Source organism: Mauremys mutica, chromosome 8 (assembly GCF_020497125.1).
Source record: "Mauremys mutica isolate MM-2020 ecotype Southern chromosome 8, ASM2049712v1, whole genome shotgun sequence".
NCBI classification, from domain to species: Eukaryota; Metazoa; Chordata; order Testudines; family Geoemydidae; genus Mauremys; species Mauremys mutica.
In genome coordinates, this window is record NC_059079.1 from 104774911 (window position 1) to 104795750 (window position 20840).

At 52.3% G+C, this 20840-nt stretch overlaps 1 protein-coding gene across 1 annotated transcript in view; it reads left to right on the forward strand.

The window, feature by feature from the left end:
- The first annotated feature begins 381 nt into the window (after window positions 1-381).
- The window catches only part of SYNPO (synaptopodin), a 59310-nt gene continuing 38851 nt past the window's right edge, over window positions 382-20840 (forward strand). Inside the window, exons 1-2 of the mRNA XM_045026881.1 lie at window positions 382-499; window positions 17341-18278. Of these exons, the coding sequence (XP_044882816.1) occupies window positions 17795-18278 (484 nt within the window). The 5' untranslated portion in view covers window positions 382-499; window positions 17341-17794. The remainder of the gene's footprint in view (window positions 500-17340; window positions 18279-20840) is intronic.

Genomic DNA, 20840 nt, shown 5'->3' on the forward strand with positions numbered 1-20840 from the left:
GATGTCTCTGCTAAAAGGAATCAGGCGTTTGGATCGGCGGGGAACAGCCCTAGAGAGCTGGGAAGAACCGTGTGCAGCACTGTCCAGGTGAAAGAGACACCTTGAGGTCTTTGGAAGTTGCCTGTTTTTCCTTTTCTGTTTAGATTTTGCCAGGCTCCAGATCCCTGATGGAATGCTTTCCCGGAGAGCTGAATACGGCTGCATTTCTGTTCCAGAGTAAGCACGTTCATATAGGTGGCTAATGCCTTCAGTATGTCCGAAATATACCATATGCTGGAAACAAAAGGGGCTCTGTGCTATTAAAGTTTCCTTTCCCCTCCCTCCCCTCCTCCGCTCTCCCCCCTTTTCACCCTGCCCTCCTCCGTTCCTGCTCAGGCTGCCGAGGGAGACAGAGGAGACCCAGTTGCTCTGTGAGATGCAGGCTGAAGTGGCCGGGGAAGGAAGATTCTCAGCCTGGCAGTGCCCACCCTGCCTTGGGGCCCTCGCTCTCCAGAAGCAGGTACGTGAGTAGGGTAGGGGCCGGGGAGATGGCGAATACACGAGGCAGGAGGTTGGGGGTTGGCTCCGGATGAGCAGACAGAGGGTGAGGAAAGCACATGGTGATCAGATGTTTGGTGTTTTCCTGCTGAAGAAGGAAAGTAGGACAGGGAGAAAGAAGGGCAAAGGGAAAGGGAAAGAGAAAGCACAGTGCGACATCAGAGTAATAATGATACTGCGGGATCTTCTTCTTCCATCTATAGACTAGCTCCCAGCTGCTGCTGCTCCATGGAGTTCAGGTTGCAGGCTGAGGCAGGGCATTCCCTCCTGCCCCTCGAAATGCAGCTGCCCGTTCCTCCCTGGCACAGCAGCTGGCTGTGAGTTGTAAACGCTGTCCATGGCGCAGGACTGTCTTAGCTGAGCTGAGGGATGCTGGCCAGGTCTAGCTTTTGGTATCCGTTCATGTGCTCAAGGGCTTAGCTCTAAGGGGGTGTAACTGCAAGGGGTTTCGTCCTACCTATTGCAGGGAAGGATGCGTGAGCCCCATCCTGCCCCGAACAATATCCCTTTCATTACCCAGGGGCTGGGCAATAAGGTAGAGCGACATCAGATGGTCCAGGAGGAGCCAATCAGTGTAGCCCTGGGCAGAAGGACTCTGGATTCCGCTGTCTGAGGCCATCAGAGAAATAAAACTGGCTCTGTGTGCAGGCTGGAGAGGGTGAGCTGATCCCCTTCTCCCTACCAGCGCCCCTTTCTTTTTCCTGTGGGGAACACGGTCAATTCTGCGACTAGGAAGAAGGGGAGCTGGTAGTGAGGCCAAGCAGTCCTGTTGGGCACACTTGTTGGTCTTTGTCACTGTAAAAGAAGCTCCCAGCTGCCACTCTTTCCAGATACGGACGCCCTCCAACCCAAGGAGGGAAGGGGTGAAGTAAATGCGGCCGATGGATTAGCTGTGGCTCCTCTCCCCCTCCGCCAGATCCTGGATGTGTGAAGGTGTCAATATCTATCCCAACCACGAAAGGCCCTTGCTTCCACTTCAGAATCCAGTAGAATATGTGAGCTGTCCCTGTGTGCATCCAGGCTGCCAGGAGGCGTCATGGCTCTCTGGAGTGGTGTGGAGACAAAGGCAGAAGGCGAGGGAAGGAGGAATAGGAATGAGATGAAATGAGAGGATGAGAAATATCATGTGGTAGAATTGCTACTGCAACACAATGGGAGAGTCCTGTCCTCCTGTCACATCACTGGCCCATCACAGGCTTCCTTCAAGGGGAGATGTCTCCGCTCCTTGCTGATGCCACAGGAGAGATGGGCAAAGACCACTGGGCTACCCAGTCCACCTCATTGCCAGTGCAGGGCTCTTCCCCGCACAATGTTCGCCAGTGCTTGGTCCTGTCTCGGTTTAAACGGCTGAAGCCGTGGGGCTCCCATCACTTCCCAGGGAGTAGAAATCCCGCTTTCTTCCTTCTCCAAATCCTGAGCTGCTCCCATGGACACAGCACCCCTTGGCGTCAGTGGGATTGGCAGGTGCTCAGCGCACTTCCCGGGTCTGGTCCAATGGGAGATTTGCCTGAGTAAGAGCTTCAGGGCTTGGTTCTGTGTTGTAGGGATGGAGCATAGGATACAGAGGCAGGGCTGCCCCCCTCCTCCTCCAAAAACACTTCCAAATGCAAGCGATGGAAGTGAACAGGTGAAGGATTGCATCTGCAGGTGTCACCCACATGCCCCCCACCCCTGGCATTCAGCTCAGGATACTGCTTCCCTGCCACTTCCAGCCCGTGCACTTTCGGTGAGAAGCTGCGGAGTGGGAAATCTCACATGGCCAGCAGAGGGCGCTGTATTGGGGCCCAACAGAGGAGCTGGTAGAGGTAGGGTGACCAGATGTCCCAATTTTATAGGGCCAGTCTCGATTTTTGGGTCTTTTTCTTATATAGGCTCCTATTTCCCTCCACCCCTTGTCCCAATTTTTCACACTTGCCGTCCGGTCACCCTAGGTAGAGGTGTCGGAAGCCCATATAAAAAGCCAAGGCAGGATGCAGGAGCAGGGACGGGGGGAGATGGGAAAGAAATAGGTATGCAGTGAAAACAAGACTTTGAGTGGGGGCGGGCAAGTGGGATGCAGAGTCTGATGAGGGTCCCTGGGGTCAGTGCAGGGGAGAAAGGCACCTCCCTACGTGCAGATAAGCACAGAGAAAGTTTTGAGGCTCAGCCCTTGCTAATGCCGTTCTGGGACCACAGAACATCTATTGGTTCCTGATGGAGCTGGAGTACATAAGGGGTGTCATTCACAGAGCTGGCCCGCCTAGAGAGTGTCCTGCACGGAAGGGGTTAAAGAAAGCAGGAAAGGAGGGTGATAAAGAAAACAGAAAATCCAGGAGTGAACTGACAGGCCGGAGGCTGTTTGGACTGGCTTGAATATGCCCTCAGTGTGTTTCTTTCTATTGCACAGGCATTTTGCGAGAACTGGATCCAGCCTGACACACATACACAAACATTCACACACCCCTTGCTACCAAGCTTTCAGATTCCAGACCCGACTGGACAGACGGTAAAGCTGCCTTCTGCAGAATTCTTCCCCAGTTACAAACATGTCCAGGCGTTTCTGAAACGTTCCTTTGAAGGTGAAAGTATTTCATACCAGTCATTACCACCACAGCCCCCGCATCTGTCACCGAACACAATGTATTTATTTGAAATCCCTCGCATTGGCTTTGAAATGCAATAGTATTAGATTAGATCTTGCTTTCAAAGCAGAATCTCTCTCACAGGGAGACTGTGCTACCGTTAGCCGCACAGTCCTGCTACCACGATGGGCGTGCTCGGGTTGTCATGCTACCCCTCTGGCAGTGGAAATGTCTCACGGCTGCTCAGGATATGACTGTCCTGGGGAGAGCAGTGGGAAACCACCAGAGTCACTTATTACAATGACCAGGCCAGATCGCATCATCGCGTCTGTGTTGCTCACAAAATGGGATGTGTTCAAACTAGCTTCCCCGTTTCAAGGCTAGCGGAATGAAGCTGCCCAGAACAGTTGGTGCCTGAGATGGAACTGGGCTGAAATGAAGCTTGACTGATTTCCCATACTGGAAAAAATGTCATTTCAATTTCTCGAGATATGGTGGGACCATCCTGTAGCATCATCAGAGGGTTCACAGAGCAACCTTGCTAGGGGTCAGATTCGGAGCTCAGGGACATGCTACAAATTCAGAGTAACTCCCTGTTTTCTCACTGAGGAATCAAGTCTGTCTGTGCATCTATCTAATCTCACCTCTGTAGTATCCCTTAGGTCCCAGGGACGTCAATGGGACAAATGCTGAGGTTTTTACTCACTCGTTGTTTCCCAGCCAAACTCCCAGCAATTTCAAGCGGGGCTGCCAAAGCTCTTCTCCTGCCCCTCTGGGTTTGGGTCATTGACTTCAAAGGAAGTTTGATTGAGCAAGTGACATCAATGAGAGACGAAGGGACTCAGCACCTCACCTGAGGTCTCAGAATCTTGCAGCAGCAGCAGGCCCTGGTTGATGGGTGACCCCTTGCTGGCCTCAAGGACCAAGATACCCAGGAAGCATCTCTCAGTTGTCTTGCTAGAGCTTTACTGGGCCCCAATCTTGTCACAGGATAGAGGTCCAGGATAGGGAGAGGGCACAGTGATGCCGCAGCGAGGCGGTAAGGAGCCAGTGTGATGCAGGCTGCTCTCTAGGGAGGCTCAGGGTAGGAAGGGAAGGGAAGGCCAGGAGGTCCCTAACAAAGACAGCAACCTGTACCAGCTTCCATTGGCAGGCCAGGTTCTAGTTACACATTTAAAGTGAGGCATAACGTTGTCCTCATGCAATTTTTTTCTTGGTAAGCTTCTAGGGCAATAGGCTAAACAGAGGCATTGGGCCTCCGAAGATCTAGATTCAACTCCTGTCTCTGCTGTTAAATGGGGCTAGGAATCCTTTCTCCCTCCTTGTCTATTTAGAGTGTAAGTTTTTCCGGGAAGGGACTGTCCCTTACCACGTGTCTGTACCGTGCCTAGCACGATGGGGCTCTGATCTGTTGGGGTCACTCGGAGCTGCTATAGTACAAATAATACTGATAAAATAGAAAAAACTCCAGCTGTTTTTGAAGCTCTTACCCTTTGATTCCAAGAGAGACAAGGTGGGGGAGGTAATACTGAGACAGTTTTCAACAGCGACTGGGTGGTGGGATTGTGACCTCACAAGGAACTATCAATTACAGTGGGGTGAACAATGGATTTTTCGGTTTGTTGGCCATTTCAAAAAGTTTTTTGGGGGGGGAGGGGAACTATTTCAGGTTGGATCAGAAGTGACAATTTTGGGCAAATTGAAAAGTCAGAAAAAAAATTGTTTCTGGTCAAACAAAACGTTTTGTTGAACTCAAAAAGCAATGTTTCATTTTGGCAATTTTTAATGGTTTTGAATATTAAAATAAAATTAATGGAAATTTCAACATGAAAAGTTGTTTTGAACCAAAAGTTGTTTTGAACCAAAAAGAATCAAAATGTTTCATTTCCAAAATATCAGCAAAGCATTTTGATTTTTTTCAGAAGTTTTTTCCCCCCAAAAAATGAACAATTCGACAAAATCAACATGAATTCGTCTGACATTTCAGTGTCTGCGCCAAAAAATGTTTCAGGAGAAAAATTTTGCTCAGCTCTGTTGCCAATCACCACTTACTTACTTTGCATACTGCAGTCTTGTGTAAGTCAGCTTTTCAAGTTATCTTGGTGTTTTGCATTGTTTACAGGTCATATTTCATATCTACCATGTTGCAGCTGTGAAGTAGAGCACAGTGGTTATAATATGGCCAAAAGAGGGATTGATTTCCAGCTGCAGTGAGGATTTTAACGACAGAGCAGAACCTTGCCAATTCGCACTGCTGATTGGGAAACCCATTGCAAGTTGCTGAATAGTGCCAGTTTTATTGGGAACATACGTTAAAAAACAAAGTGGGATACCGCCTCACAAAACGTACTTTGCTCCTTTATTTGACACGTGGTTTGGCTTTCATTATTTATGATTCTTCCTCAGATGGTAGCATACGTTCACCCGCATATTTTATAAACGTCCTGAAGTCTTAGTAATGTCAGACCTCTGTACAGCATCTGCTAAATCTTTGCCGAGAAGGTCGAGTGTGTGGGTGAGCAAAGGGAGGGAGGAGGATCGGCTGTATAAGGCATTTGCAAATATCTGTACATACACAGCCTTGCAGAATCCTCCTCACTCAGGCTGAGTAATTTTTTTTGGACAGGTGAGTAAAATAAGAGGTTTTCTGTCTCGTAAATCATCTGGCTAAGGGCAGGTGCCTGATACATTTTGCAAGGCTATATGTTGCAAAACTCCCATTTCTCCCTCTGGATCAGATATATGTTGAGTCACAAAGTTCAGATCCTGAGCAGAGTCCAAACTTCCGCATATTTCATTGGTGCCCAGATTTGGCCTTCTGCTTTGGCTCAAAATAGAGTTCAGCTCGAGTCACAGGATTTGGCTCCAGAGCTGAACTTCCCCAGCGTTTGGGAGTGAGGAGCAAACCGGTCTCTTGATTTGCGCCCATCTCAGTCATAAACACACACAATGTACCTATTATTGTTTTTATAACAGCAGGACGTGAGTTCTAGACCCAGCTCTGCCACTGACCTGCTGCAGGACCCAGGGCAAGTCACTTAGCTTCTTTGTGCCTTTGTTTCCACTCTGCCCCTTTGTCTGTCTTACTTCCTTAGACTGGAAGCTCTCCAGGGCAGGGACTTTCTCGCTATGTGTCTGTACAGCGCCTAGCACAATCTGGGTTGGGCTTTAGGAGTGAAATCCCCCCACCCCAGGCAGAAGACCAGCACAAGGGTGATGCGTGATTTAAACTGCACTTTAGCTCTGAGAGGCTAAGCGAGGGCACTCAGGGTGCATCTCCACAAAAATAAAAGCCCTATGGCTGGCCCGGGTCAGCTGACTGAGGCTCCGGAGCTGAAAAATCGTTGTGTAGATGTTCGAGCTTGGGCTGGAGCCGGGGTCTGGGACCCTGCAAGGGTGGTGGGTTTGGGATGCTATTGCGGGGTCATTTAGTCAGAGTGGCCCTTATGCATGTGGGGGCCCTCTGGGGCTCATGGGAGGAAGGGATCCTTTTGTTACAAAATACAAACTAGCTGCGCTCTTCCTACTGCAGGGCAGAGCTGCACAAAGTGCCCGGAGAGAACACGAGGGGAGCTCTCGCACCTGAGCATGGGGCATCCCCCACCCTCCCACTGTCACTCCTACCCTCCTGCCCCCATCAGCCTTTTCTTAATCACTTCTAGGCCAAGTGCTAGGCTCAGCAGAGGGAGCGACCAGGGGTCAGCCAGTGCCAGGAAGCCACTGGCTCCGTGCTCCCAGCTGAGTACTCAGGAGACCATGACCCCACAACCATCAGGGCCCAGCAGCGGGAATAGCCACTGGGCTGTGGGGAATAGCTGCAGTCAGGCTCCAAGAGGCCTTGGTGATTTGTTGAGGATCCTTTTTCTCCTTTCACTCAACTAACTGAGCATTGGCCTGTTAAATCCAGGGTTGTGAGTTCAATCCTTGAGGGGGCCATTTGGGGATTGGTTCTGCTTTGAGTTGGGGATTGGACTAGATGATCTCCTGAGGTCCCTTCCATCCTTAATAATCTATGAATCTATAAACTGCATACCACGGAGTCCTGAGGTGGGGGAGGATCACGGCAAGGTGGGGCTGGGGTGGAGCCCACAGGCCTGGAAGCTCCTGCAGTGAAGCAGTGGGCGAAGGAGTTTAAACGAATAACCCCCCCCACACACACAGTATTCTCCCCTCTGCCCCAATTTTTGCAGCGTCTCCTCAGCTCCGTTCCGGCGCAAAGGTAATCAAAAAGAAGGCAGCGCGGTGCTAACGAGACACCTGCCAAACAGCCCAGCTCCAGCCACTTGCTGTTCTCCTGATCCCCACCTCCAACCCCCATCCTACCACGTCCCTCTGCAAGGGAGGGATGGGGGTTTTCCTAGGTGTTGGGGGTTTGCCCAGCGAGCACCGGCGCCCCCGCACCCTCAGGAAGGGGGAGGTCGCGGTGTTCCTGGCTGCGAGGAGCGCACTGAGGACAGGAGCTCTGGAATATTGTTTTTTCCATCCTGGTTTCCTCCAACATAGTAAATCAGCCACGGGAGACTCTTGTTTTTCATATTGCATCAAACACTGCAGAGGGCAGAGCGCTGACATCAGGGTCTCGGGCAGGCTTCCGAGGCCAGCCTGGCCCTGCCCCTTCACTGGGGCTACCGCAAGCCAGGGAGAAAGAATAAAATTGCCACAGGCCAGGCCGATCCCGCAGTCTCTGCCTGAGGGCAGGTAAGAATCCCCCTGTCCCACGCTGGAACGGGGTACCCTAGAGACACCCTTTCCCCATCCCACACTGCCAGGGGCTTTCCAAGAGATGCCCCCGGGCCTGTCCCATGCTGGGATGGGCTGTCCCAGACCCCATCCCCCCGTCCCATGCTGGGATGGGCTGTCCCAGACCCCACCCCCCCGTCCCATACTGGGATGGGCTGTCCCAGACCCCATCCCCCCATCCCATGCTGGGATGGGCTGTCCCAGACACCATCCCCCTGTCCCATGCTGGGATGGGCTGTCCCAGACACCATCCCCCTGTCCCATGCTGGGATGGGCTGTCCCAGACCCCATCCCCCCGTCCCATGCTGGGATGGGCTGTCCCAGACCCCGTCCCCCTGTCCCATGCTGGGATGGGCTGTCCCAGACACCATCCCCCTGTCCCATGCTGGGATGGGCTGTCCCAGACCCCATCCCCCCCGTCCCATGCTGGGATGGGCTGTCCCAGACCCCATCCCCCCGTCCCATGCTGGGATGGGCTGTCCCAGACCCCATCCCCCCGTCCCATGCTGGGATGGGCTGTCCCAGACCCCATCCCCCTGTCCCATGCTGGGATGGGCTGTCCCAGACCCCATCCCCCTGTCCCATGCTGGGATGGGCTGTCCCAGACACCATCCCCCTGTCCCATGCTGGCAAGGGCTTTCCTAGAGACACCCCCGTCCCCTGCTGGGATGGGCTGTCCCAGACCCCATCCCCCTGTCCCCTGCTGGGATGGGCTGTCCCAGACCCCATCCCCCCGTCCCATGCTGGGATGGGCTGTCCCAGACCCCATCCCCCCGTCCCATGCTGGGATGGGCTGTCCCAGACCCCATCCCCCCGTCCCATGCTGGGATGGGCTGTCCCAGACCCCATCCCCCTGTCCCATGCTGGGATGGGCTGTCCCAGACCCCATCCCCCTGTCCCATGCTGGGATGGGCTGTCCCAGACCCCATCCCCCTGTCCCATGCTGGGATGGGCTGTCCCAGACCCCATCCCCCTGTCCCATGCTGGCATGGGCTGTCCCAGACCCCATCCCCCTGTCCCATGCTGGGATGGGCTGTCCCAGACACCATCCCCCTGTCCCATGCCGGCAGGGGCTTTCCTAGAGACACCCCCGTCCCCTGCTGGGATGGGCTGTCCCAGAGACGATGTCCTATAGGGAGGGAACTGGCCAGTCTCCCGCTAGGGTGGGAGCTGTCTCAGCATTCCCTGCCCTGGGAATGTCTTGTCTCCCCTGCTGAGGGCCTTGGGCTAGTCCCCTCTGCCCCCCGCTCTCCGTGGAACACAGCGGCCCATTCTCATTGTGGGCTAGGAGGCATTAGGGGGACAAGGAGAACGCCAAGGACAGGGCAGGGTTATCCCGAGGAGGAAGGTTTGGCCGGCTGTCCAGCACACAGTACTGGCAATGCCCCACCACAGCAGGCAGCATTTCAACCCGTCTTGGCCAGGTCCCCGGGACACAGGGGGAGGTGGGCATCTGATCTGAGGTCGTAACAGATGGAGGGCGCCTGGGCACAGGGCTGCACTGTCAGCGCTGGCTCCGCCCCAAGCTGCACTCAGTTACAGCTATACCTGGAATGGCATCTGGGGAGATCAGCTGGTCCACTTAAAGGAACACTGTCCCCATTTCTGGGCCAGCATCGCCCCCTTCTAGCTCCTAGTGGGGTAATGCACTTTCCTTTTGCCTAGCCAGCTGTTCCGCTCCGGGGCTGCCTTTGCCTTCCCAGGAGGTTCTTGCTCATTTTCTAGCTGGCCTGTGAGGACTGTGGCCGGAGGAAATCAACGACTTGGCCAAAGGCACAGAATGCGCCAGTGACCCGGCTGGAATTGGAATCCAAGACCCTCTGGTTGCCAGGATCTTCTGCTTGAGCCATTGCCTCACCCGGGCTTCGTTGGTGCATCAGACCTGGGACTCGCCCCAGGGAGGTGCGGGGAGGAGAGGAAGCAACCTGGCCACTTTGCCTTTCTCTCCTTTTGCTGACAGCCCTTCGTGGAACCCCAGTACCAAAGTCTCCTGTTTGCATCAAATAGGCCCTGCAGCCCTTGCGTCTCGAGTCCTGCTGGGATGCCTCCTCTAATGGACGCTCCCCCTGGGCAGGTCGGTTCCATTTTCAGCCCGCTGTAAGTGGGGTGTGGGAAGGAGCAATTCCCTCGCCCTGAACTCCAGCGTGGGCTGGCCTCCGAGATTCCCACCGCCTGGGATTTCTGAGCAAGAGAGGTGCTCCGACCGGACGCTTCGAGTGCCACCGCGCCGGGCGAGCTGCTGCTGGCGCAGACGGAAGGGTGAGGATTCCCGGGCTGATAGCTGCTGGGCTATTTTAGCAAGGGAGGGTCTGACCTTGTGATTCGAGCTGGGGACTTGGAGCCTGGGCTCCTGGGTCCCTTCCACTGGCTTGCAGCATGACCGCGGGCGAGTAACTTAACACCGCTTTGTTCTTGTACAGCACCTTCCCTGTGAGGAGCTCAGCGTGGTATCCCGGCGGGCCCGACTCAGGTTGCACACGGCCCTGCTGAGGATGACAGGGCGGTATCATCCTCCTTGTTTTACAGATGCAGAAAATGAGGCACAGAAAGGTGACTTAACAGGAAGGCAGAGCGGGGCCCCAGATGCCAGTCTCCTGGCTCCAGCGTCTAGGCCTCACCCTTCTGTTCTCTCTCTGCACTTCGTCTGGCACATTTGCAATACAAAGGGCATTAGTCCCAACCTCCCTGCAACCTAGTAACGCTTCTCGTTTGTAAAGAGGTTGGAGAGCCTTGGATGAAAGGTGCTAAATCCAATAGGCTCCAGTAGATGGAGGGTGCATCCCTGTAGCTGGTTTATGGGACCCAGCCTGCGGAGGGCCACAAGGGGGGAAGATGCGCCCCTAAGCTGCTGGACATAATGGCAGGCTCTTTTAGGAGCAATATAGGCACTGAACCCGGATAATCTCACCCCCCAGTGTGAGAGCCAGACCCCTCAAGGCCTTGCTCATCACCTGCCAACCATTCCAGTCTCCCCAAAATCAACCTCTCCTGGCCCCTGGCGCAGCTGCTGTTTGGAACGTGGGGATAATCTTCCTGAAGCCCTGCTGTCTGTGCTGGGCTACCTGGAGCTGAGTGGCAAAGGAACTCAAGGCAGCATGGCTCCATCGGGCCTTTGCAACCAGGAGAGGGAGGAGGGACACAGGAGGTATTATGGAGGCACAGAGTTAATGCAGAGGTGGGTGCCCTGAGATCTGAGGGCTCTTAGGGGATCTGCCAGCCCTACAAGCTGGCAGCCAAACTCAGCTGCTCCTGACGGAGCAGGGGGTAGGCAATTCTGGCAGTGCCAACATACGCCCGCCAATTCCTGTGCCCTCTGCCCTACTGGCCATCCCAGGGGTGTCAGACGGGTGAGCCTGATGCCACTCGCCGAGCGCTTTGCAGATGTGCCCCTTAGCTCCTGGGCACATCATGGCCACTTTTAGGAGCAATGTATGGACCCCTCGAAGCCTTGTTCATCACCAGCCAGCCACTCCAGCCTCCCCCAAAACATCCTGAGTCATGAACGCGGCCCACGCCAGCCTCCCTTCTGGGAGGTTGGAGGGGCCCGTGGGGCTGGGGGTGGCTTGGGCACGTCGAGCTGTGCTGGCAACAGATGGGGCTGTCATACAGAGGCTCTCATCAGGCCCCTCTCCCCGGGATTGGCAGCACGAACGCCGCCAGCGCCTGCCAAAAATGTTTGTGTAGGAGGCGGAACGTTCACTTGAGTTTTCCCTTTTGCAGGGGTGGCCGGAGAGGGGGTGGGTGGGGGGGCGGAGTTTGCTCGGGGTCAGATGCAGCGGAGTTGGATGAGAAATAGACCACGGAGAGGAAGATTGTTTCCCCATCAGTTTGTATCAGTAAATGGCTCCCCGCCCCCTTGAACTTTTCTGACCGAAGCCAAAGCCTGGTCTCCTAGGGCTCCGCTCCGGCCAAGTGCTGGCGAGATGTGGAGGGTGGTCAGTGCCTCTTCGCCCCGGCTCCAGAAGGGCGAGAACAGGAAGGCAGAAGAAAGGAACCCCAGAGAGGGAGTCTGTCCATGACCTTGGGAAGTCAGGCCATGTATTTAACTGTCTAAGGATAGTGTGAGGGGCCTAACTTTCGCCACCCTCCACCCCCCCAACTGCCTGATTCCCAACCCAGCGCCGTCACGAAAAACCAGCCTTGTTCCTGGCCTGTTCCTGCAGGCAATGGGAGAGCTGTGGGACATAGTCATATTCTGGCAGAAACAGAACTATGGACAGATCATACCAGGACTTTGTGCTTCTTTAACCCTTAGCTCCGATGGCTGCTGGCAGGGCAGCTGCAGTGTGGATTGCCAGGGCGTGGTGGGGCAATCAGTGCAATTCCCTGCTCGGGGAGATGTACACACACTAACCCTGCTTGAGCACGCCCGCTAAAAGTAACAGCGGGGCCAGGGGGGCAGCTCGTACTAGCCTCTTGAGTGCCCCTCCATCCGAGACCCTCGCTCTGAGTACGGGCAGCAGCCACGGCAGCTCTGCTGCTTTAGCCGCTAGCGCAGGCAGAGCTGGCCTGGTGGGCACGTCTGCCCAAGCTGGGAGTTACACCTGCCGTGTAGACGTACCCTCAGCCAGTAAATATCAGCCTCTGAAGTTGGCAAGTCACAAGGTCACCCGTTAATTACCCTGCCTGTGCAGGGAGTATTATTATTGTTTTGTTTCTGAGCATGGGAGTGGAGATGTGGGCCTAGCCAGAAGCCCCTTAATTGGCACAAGTCATGCTCCTTGTGGGGCAAAGGGCCTGATCAGTGTCCCTGGGGACTGAACAGGGGGCCTGGCTTAGAGGCCCCTGTGGGTGGAGCCCCTGGGGTGTGGAGGATGGCTGGGACACGAGCCCCTAAGGTGGCACTGGGAGCCCTGGGGTGAGTGTGGGGACCTGGCCAATTTGGAAAGAGAAGTCCCTGCCTTGAGAAGTCTGTGACCTATTGGCTGAGTCCCGCTTGCCTTACTCACCCAAGCAGCCTGTACAAACCTGAACAGTCCATAAGGATTGTAGGATCAGGCACTCATTAGATGGAGGAAGACCAGCAAAAGGGGATTCTCAAGGGGTTAGTTCTCTCAAAACTGGGTGACTGGGCAACAAAATGGCAGCTGAAATTCAATGTTGATAAATGCAAAGTAATGTACATTGGAAAACATAATCCCAATTACATATATAAAATGATGGGGTCTAAATTAGCTGTTACCACTCAAGAAAGATCTGGGAGTCTTTGTGGATAGTTCTCTGAAGACATCCACTCAATATGCAACAGCAGTGAAAAAAGCAAATAGAATGTTGGGAATCATTAGGAAAGGGATGGATAATAAGACAGAAAATATATTGCCTCTCTATAAATCCATGGCATGCCCACACCTTGAATACTGCGTGCAGATGTGGTCACCCCATCTCAAAAAATGTATATTGGAATTGGAAAAGGTTCAGAGAAGGGCACCAAAAATGATTAGGGGTATAGAACGACTGCCCTATGAGGAGAGATTAATGAAACTGGGACTTTTCAGCTTGGAAAAGAAACGACTAAGGGGCGATATGATTGAGGACTATACAGTCATGACTGGTGTGGAAAAAAGTAAATAAGTGTAATATACTCCTCATAACACAAGAACTAGGGCTCACCAAAGGAAATTAATAGGCAGCAGGTATAAAACAAATAAAAGGCAGTATTTCTTCACACAACACACAGTCAGCCTGTGGAACTCCTTGCCAGAGGATATTGTGAAGGCCAGGACTATTACAGGGTTCAAAAAAGAACTAGGTAAGTTCACGGAGGATAAGTCCATCAATGACCATTAACCAGAATGGGCAGGGATGGTGTCCGTAGCCTCTGTTTGCCAGGAGCTGGGAATGGGTGACAGGGGATGGATCACTTGATGATTCCCTGTTCTGTTCATTCCCTCTGCGGCACCTGGCATTGGCCACTGTTGGAAGACAGGATACTGGGCTAGATGGACCTTTGGTCTGACTCAATACGGCCGTTCTTATCTTATGATGTAGATGGAATTCCCAGCCTGCGGTTAAGGGAAATTTGCTATGTCAACCTATAGTTACAATCCAGGTACAAAAAACCCTATTCTCTGGTAGCTCAGCCAAGCCCCAAATTGGATCTGGACCATTAAAGTTTAATTAGTTGTGTTCCTTGAATAAGTCACTGACCCGCACTTAAATATCTGAGAGGGCCATTGACTGACACAGAAACTGAAAATGAGCACTAGCCCCTTGTCTCAGGTAGGGTGACCAAATATCCCAATTTTATAGGGACAGTTCCGATATTTGGGGCTTTTTCTTATATAGGTTCCTATTAACCGCTCCCCCCGCCCCCCGTCCCGATTTTTCACACTTGCTACCTGGTCAGCCCTAGTCTCAGGTTCCTTGTAAATGCCACTGAATGGCAAATGAAATGGGGGATTTGCCCTCCTGGCTCCATGCTTTGCTCAGTTCCTCCTCCTGCTCCACCCTGCAGGTTCTGCCCCATACTGGGCTTCGCGCAGCGAGGGCCCAGCTAGTTCTGTGTACACGCTCCCTGCTGTGCAGCATGGGCAGCAGCAGCCATTCTCAAGGGAGGTTGTGGCCCATTTGTATTCACACGCCCCACGCAGATGTGCCAGTCAGTCGACGCGGGTCAGCACAGTCTGTTTCTAACGCTCAGATCGGAGCAGTGGCTCGTCCTTGAAGGAGTGAAGTGATACTGGAGCCGCCCTTGGTTTTGAGCAGTGAGAGGAGTTTTTGGAGAGTAAGAGGAGGATCAAGAGCCTCCTCTGCTCCTGGACAAGCCAAGTTAAATATTCTTTTCCTATTCTGGTTTTCCCATTCAGGTTACCCACTCAGGCTAGATCCTGCTGGCATTATCCATTTTGAGAGGCTCCTGGCTGCATGAGTAGCCCTGCTGAAATCAGTGGAGCAACTCACTGTAAGGCACTACTCATAACCAGTAATGACACCGGAACCTGCCCCTACATGAAGAGTATTTGCTGGGGAACATGCATAACTGGGCACAATTTTGTTGTGAATGTTTGCATGTGAAAAATTGTCACAATTTCACTTCAGGCCATTGTGCACCCACCAGAGTTTTTGTTCCTTATGAAACACCTCTGGTGAAACAAGAGGTTTTGTTTTGAAATGTTGTGGAAATTTACATTTCCGTGTGCAAATTGGGCTCAGCCCAAAGGGAAATTCCAAATTTGAAGGCATGAAGAATGCTGAAGTCTCTGCTCAGAAATGGGACGCACCTTTGAATGAAGGTTTTCAGACTGATATGGGTTCTCATGGAAGCTTGAGGGGCGGGGGGAAAGGATTGAATGAGAGGGCATAGATTATTCATGTGTTTCATGCTGGCATGTTGCCATGATGACTAATCCATTAATGAAACCTTCTAGTGATGGGAGGGAGGGAGGGAGGGAGAGAGAGAGGAAAGAGATTCTGAAAGGGAACCCTCTGTGGATAGTTGTCATACAACCAACTGAGCAGTTGAGCCTAGGATGGTTTGGTTAGCTTAGGCAACCTTCTCTTTGCCCACATTTCAGAGAAACCAGAGGCCTAGAGCCTTCTTCAGATGACAAGAGGCAGGTCCAGGTGGCTCAAGAGCCATCAGGTGGCTTGCAGCATGTCCCAGTTAGGGTATAAATGACCTCCAGCATATAATGGACGTAGGGATAGATACTTAGATTGTAAGGTCTTTGGGGCAGGGGCCGTCTTTTGGTTCTGCATGTGTACAGTACGGGTCTGAGGACCTACTATAATCACAATTAGGTAGAGGTCTCTGAATGGCAGTGCACTAGGAATGACACTTAAGTACCACGGGGCTGTGATATAAGCACGGGGCTTTCAGATTTTACGTAATTAAATAGATCAAAAGGGATTCCCTCCAGGGGCATTTCCCGATTTGGACTCTGCTGTTGCGCACACGATAGCCCATATCCTGCTTGTCCCACACGTGCTGTTACCTTTCTCCTTTAACAGACACACTGTGCTATTGTGCACCCGTGTTCTCCACCCATGCTAATGCTCAATACAAGGAGAGGGAAGCAGCTATGACCCTGTCCATGCTTGCCCTGAAACCATGTTAGTCAATCCATATTGCAACACAGCCTGGCTTGGCCGGGTGCTACCAAAGGAGTCAATGGGAGTTTTGTCATTAGCTAGGCGGAGTGGGCTTGAGTGCACCGTTGTTGTTCCTTGTCTGGCGTGACCAGCCATCAGCCAAGTTAGACACTATTTCACCAAACCATGCAAACAGCCTGAAGGGCCTCTTCAAAGGAGCCTTCCCACCACAGCGAGACTGACCCTCACATCACGGCCACCCCCTTCCACACCACACACAGTTGGACCAAACTGTAACCCAGAGAGAGCGGAACCCTGAATAAGGAGCAATGCCGCAGACTCTATCACACCCACCAGGGTCTTTGCCATTGCTATGGGCACCCAGACATGACACTGAGAAGTGGCAGGAAAAACCCCTTAGACAGATAACATGGCTCATCTCTCTCTGCTCTAGCCAGAGAGGTTAAAAAGAACACAGGGTTAGAAAGAACTCCCCCAACTCTTGCTAGTATGGATTCAGTAACATGGCCAGAGAGCCTAGACCAGTTTGAAATATTACCACGTCCTAGCTGGTGCCCTCACTGGATGGATTCTGTATGGTACAGACAGAAATCTCCTCTCCCCCGTCCCATGCTGGGTGGCCCCCATAGAGTACGGGCAGGAATAGAGGTTCTTCCCCTGGCTTCCAGCCAGGCCCAATGCAGAGCCCAGGTCAGCCTTCTCTCTTTGCCCAGTGAATTCCTTTCTGTCCTATTCCCCTTGAGGCAGTTAGCCTGGGGATGTAACTGGACAGGGAGTAGCAGTAATGCTGCCATCACGGAATGTCTGGAATTTATCACTGGTCTTGAGTCATCAACAGAACCCCATTCAGGGCTTTGTCATCTCATCCTCAAAAAACCCACAAGGGATGAATGTGATGAATAAGAGAACTAGTACAGGCCTTGGCAGGGGAGTGGAATTAACCCTTTCCTTGATTGGCAGTGGGGCATCCAGGCACCCAGCAACCCTGCAGTTAAGTACCAATAAATTAATCAAGTCTTTCTCTTCTCTTCTCTCCACTACAGAATGCAACTTTCTTGTCTCCTTGTTCCCGCAGGGCACTTTGAGTTCCAGCACATCACCACAGCCCTTCTCCTTCTCTCACATCGCATGGCCCCGGTCACTCCTCAAAGATCTGATCATGGAGGTTTCCTGATGGGCCACGTGGCCTTTGCTGCCTGGGAGGTGGGAGGGTGACGTGGGGGGATTCCGTGAGGGGATCCTGGCAGAGACTGCCTTTCCCAGGCCCCGCTCTTATGTTATTTCAATAGGAGGGGATCATCTGGATCATTATTTTCTCTTCTACACAATTCTCCCTAGATGAAGTGCGCAGTGTTAGAAGCACAGGAATCGCCGCACTGGTTCAGACCAGAGCAGGCCCATATGTGCCAATATGCTCACATCTGTCATGCTTTCCATTTTGTTCACTCAGGTTCCTGGTCTTTGAAGCTGCCTCATCTGCCTGATGCACCTTTGGAAAAGGAAAATCCCCAGAAAAGGCTCCTCCCTGATGTTTCCTCAGTCCAGTCTTCCACTCTCCCCCGCTAGGAGATCTGGGGACTGCAGCGAAAAACAAAGAAGATTCAAATGGTCTTTGGGGACTCTGACTTCACAGCTAAAAACATGTGGTTCCTCTTTGAAAAGAGAAACCACACCTGCTCTCAGTAACACCCATATCCCAATGTACGTGAAAGCTCTCAGGTTAGGGTGAAGATCAGCTCCCACAAGTAACCCGGACATTCTCCCCTGCAGCAGTGGATTATTCTATGGGATTATCCCATACAGGAGACAGTCCCCAGAGTATGAACAATAGGCTGAGCCTTAAGACTCTTGAAAGTCCATAAAGCGTTGAACCCTGCCCAAAGAGACTGCAGAAAGCGAGTACAATGCTTAAGGCAACGTTACTGCAGCCTTGTCTCCAATCTCAGCCTCGCTGTGCCGGGCCCAGTGAAAGGACCCAGCATTCTTATGGCTTTGAGACGCTAAAGGTGGACCCAGCAGTGGGCTATGGCTGTTTGGTTCTGCAGCAGGAGAAAGAGACGGAAGGCAGCCAAAGGTGCCAGCCAGCTGGAGCCATTTGCCCTTTTAACGCGAAGGAGCAGGAGGAAAAGAATGAATTGCCAGGAGGAAAATTGAGAGAGCATCTCCAGCGGGAGAGCAGGAATACCAATGGAGACATGCTGGGGCCCGAATTCCACAGCTCTGGCTTGGCATCCGCTGGTGGGTACCCAGCTACAAGAGACTCCCCACAGTCTGCCCCAGAGCTGCTTCATTCTGGGGCTAGCACCGGAGCGGACCCCAGTGAAGAATGGAAAGTGGTGAAGGTTGAACGAGTCCTCATTTACCCTGCTGGCCAGCCGCGGAAAGCAAGTAAGCAAAGCACCTTCTTCCCCCTTTCTCACACGGCTTTATCATGCTCTCTGCAAGACTGTGTCACTCAGGCTACACGTAATAATTGGGGGCCTAACATGTTATCCACCATAAGTACATAAGAACAGCCCTACTGGGTCAGGCCAAAGGTCCATCTAGCCCAGTATCCTGTCTACCAACAGTGGCCAATGCCAAGTGCCCCAGAGGGAATGAACAGAACAGGTAATCACCAAGTGATCCATCCCCTGTTGCTCGTTCCCAGCTTCTGGCAAACAGAGGCTAGGGACCCCATTCCTGCCCATCCTGGCAAATAGCCATTGATGGACCTACCCTCCATGAACTTATCTAGCTCTTTTTTGAACCCTGTTATGGTCTTGGCCTTCAAAACATCCTCTGGCAAGGAGTTCCACAGGCTGACTGTGTGTTGTGTGAAGAAATACTTCCTTTTATTTGTTTTAAACCTGCTGCCTTCTAATTTCATTTGGTGACCCCTAGTTCTTGTGTTATGAGAAGGAGTAAACAACACTTCCTTATCTACTTTCTCTACACCAGCCGTGATTTTATAGACCTCAATCATATTTCCCTTTAGCCAAGTAGAGTGATTTCCATAGCTCCTCCTAGGACAATCCCCTAGCTGGACTGCCTAGTCAGACACAGGAAAACACCCAACCACCCTAATTGTCTCCCCAGGGGAAAGCCCAGTGACATCCCCAGGGGTGTGGATGCCTGGAGCTTGGTCATTACCACACAGTTTCAACAGATGGAAATCCCGAATCTTTCCAAGTGCAGTAAGTGTGTGTGTGTGTGGGGGGGAGAGATGTGATTTACAGGAAGCAGCCATCTCATGTTCCCTGATTAAAGGCCCAGTTGATTGATAGAGCTGCTGGAGCTTCTCGGTTCCTTTTCTGTCCAAGTGTGTGTGAATTCAGTGCCAGGTGCTGGGTTACCCTCGCCGGACACGGCAACCCTCCCCTTAGCCACAGAACAGACATGCCCCCCTCCACCCCCCAGTCCTTTGTGGAAGGAAGGATGACTCATTCTCCAGGCCCTAGTGAGTCTGTGGGTCCTTTGCTGAGGCTGCCAGGAAGGATGCTGGCTCTGCCCAACTCCAGTGGCTTTTTCTGGGATGTAGACACCTGTCTGCTTGTAGCGGGAGTGGTACGTCCAGTTCATTTCATCCCAGCTCCTGATCAGCCCTCAGAGGATAACTTGTGCTCACTACCCATCCTGGGCTCTGTTAGAACTGGTGACCTACAAGCAAATGGCTTGGTCCCTCGTCACTTGCCCTTTGGCCAGCCACTCCCATATATTTCCAGCTCTCGTTTAAAAATTAGGTGCTTTATTTTAATCTCCTCAATTCCTTCCCTTCCATCTACACCCGTTCAATTAGGATCACCTTTGCGGAGCTGTAACTGTCTCACTTTTCTGGTGCTAACCACCCTTTGAACCATCCTTTCAAAATGCAGCCGCTTGCAAAGCCACCCTCTGTCAGTAACACCCCGACCCTTGTATTCTAGCTGTAACCTCACTTAGAAGCCTGTGGTAACCCCTTTTACAGTATTAGTACCACCCTTCTGGGATTACAGACCCAGGAACCATTATTTTAACACATTTCCCATCATTCTTGATATTTTGTTCCTGATCGATTATCTCATTGCAAAAGCAGATGTGTCAATTGCACCCTGATTTGCAAGTACCCCCCTCCCCCAGCTTATTTTATCTATCCATATAGGCTAGGATTTTCAAGGGACTCGTGATTAGGGGGAGCTCTGGGTTTGGGTGTCTGACTTGAGATTCCTGATCTTCAGAAAGTGCAGAGCACCTGCCTTCTTAAAATCAAGCCCCTTTGAGGGACCTCAGGATGAGCAACCTCAAAAATTGAGGCATCTCAAACCACTAGCTGCTTCTGAAAACCTTGGCCATGCTATTTGTATGCGCGCGCCATTAGCTAATCTTTTTGCAGCTGCGAGGGTAGCGCAGGACAGATCCAAATCATCTCCCGGTCTGCGTTGTTCCCCATTCAGGACGGGAGCTCTGCTTTGAGAAAGGTCAGGGTTCGTTGTATCCAACCTCGGCACTTTCACAACACACGCCACAATTTCAAAAGCACAGCTGGAATTTTAAAGCAACTCAACAGGGGTTTTTTTTGGAAACACTTTGTCCATCCCGGCTCCTTCTCCTCTAAGCAAGACCGGTAAGTCACTGCCTGTGAGCCATCAGAATTGCTACAGCAACTCATTGGGAGGTCAGGTCTCATATCCATGTTTGGATGCAGGATCAGGCCCTTTTGCTTCAGGTGGGAATAAACACCTGGAGAAACTGAACCCTTGTAAAGCAAAGGCCTGGTTTGAGCCAGATGCCCCCAGCAATGAAAAAAAAAAAGTAAAAAGAGAGAAAATATAGACAATGACAGGGCAGACAGTGTGGTCTTGAGGACAGGCAGTGTGGTCTAGTGGGTAATAGACTGGACTATGACTCAGCAGATGTGGGTTCTGTTCCCTGCTCTGCTACTGACCAGCTAGGTGATGACCTTGGGTAGGTCACTTTCCTTGTTTTTGGGGG